This window comes from Nanorana parkeri, unplaced genomic scaffold, assembly GCF_000935625.1.
Source record: "Nanorana parkeri isolate BGI_ZX_2015 unplaced genomic scaffold, ASM93562v1 scaffold5627, whole genome shotgun sequence".
NCBI lineage: Eukaryota > Metazoa > Chordata > Amphibia > Anura > Dicroglossidae > Nanorana > Nanorana parkeri.
In genome coordinates, this window is record NW_017311880.1 from 1 (window position 1) to 1,012 (window position 1,012).

Below are 1,012 nucleotides of genomic sequence, written 5' to 3' on the forward strand. Positions count from 1 at the left end.
TGAATATAGGGGTGTCAGGCTGAGTATAGGGGTGACAGGCTATGTATTGGGGTGTCAGACTATGTATAGGGGTGACAGGCTGAGTATAGGGGTGTCAGACTATGTATAGGGGTGTCAGACTATGTATAGGGGTGTCAGGCTATGTATAGGGGTGTCAGGCTGAGTATAGGGGTGTCAGGCTGTGCATAGGGGTGTCAGGCTGTGCATAGGGGTGTCAGGCTGTGCATAGGGGTGTCAGGCTGAGTATAGGGGTGTCAGGCTGTGCATAGGGTGTCAGGCTGTGCATAGGGGTGTCAGGCTGAGTATAGGGGTGTCAGGCTGAATATAGGGGTGTCAGGCTGAATATAGGGGTGTCAGGATGAGAATTGGGGTGTCAGGCCGAGTCTTGGAGACCTACTGCAGCTCACTTTCACCCCGATATTCAGCCTGATACCCCAATACAGACCCCCGGGGTCATCTTCGCATATTCCCCGGGTCAGACTTCCGGTAATCCGGGAACAAGGAGAACAACCAATCACATTCATTCTTTCCTTTTATAATGGACACGCCCAGCTAATCACTAAGCCCCCGCACCGCTAGCCGAGCCTAAGAACATGGAGGGGCGGGGACAGAGATCCGTTATCTCCGCCCCCTCCCGTCATATGATCTGGTCATGTGACTGCCTACAGTCAGGACTGGAAGGAGGAAGCGGAGGGATGAGTCGAGGAGAGGCCGAGCCAGAGGTACTACTGCCGTCATCATCCTCCCTCCGAAGGACTACAAGTCCCAGCAATTCCTCCCCCCTGCATAACTTATGGCAATCAGAACCCTCCATCACCCCTACCGACCAGACCCCTCCATCACCCTTACCGACCAGACCCCTCCCCCTCCATCACCCTTACCGACCAGACCCCTCCATCACCCTTACCGACCAGACCCCTCCCCCTCCATCACCCTTACCGACCAGACCCCTCCATCACCCTTACCGACCAGACCCCTCCCCCTCCATCACCCTTACCGACCAGACCCCTCC

The 1,012-nt window shown here is 56.0% G+C and overlaps 1 protein-coding gene across 1 annotated transcript in view; it reads left to right on the forward strand.

The window, feature by feature from the left end:
* The first annotated feature begins 657 nt into the window (after positions 1-657).
* Positions 658-1,012, forward strand: part of LOC108804165 (coiled-coil domain-containing protein 93-like) — a 2,721-nt gene continuing 2,366 nt past the window's right edge. Inside the window, exon 1 of the mRNA XM_018575922.1 lies at positions 658-722. Within this exon, the coding sequence (XP_018431424.1) occupies positions 696-722 (27 nt within the window). The 5' untranslated portion in view covers positions 658-695. The remainder of the gene's footprint in view (positions 723-1,012) is intronic.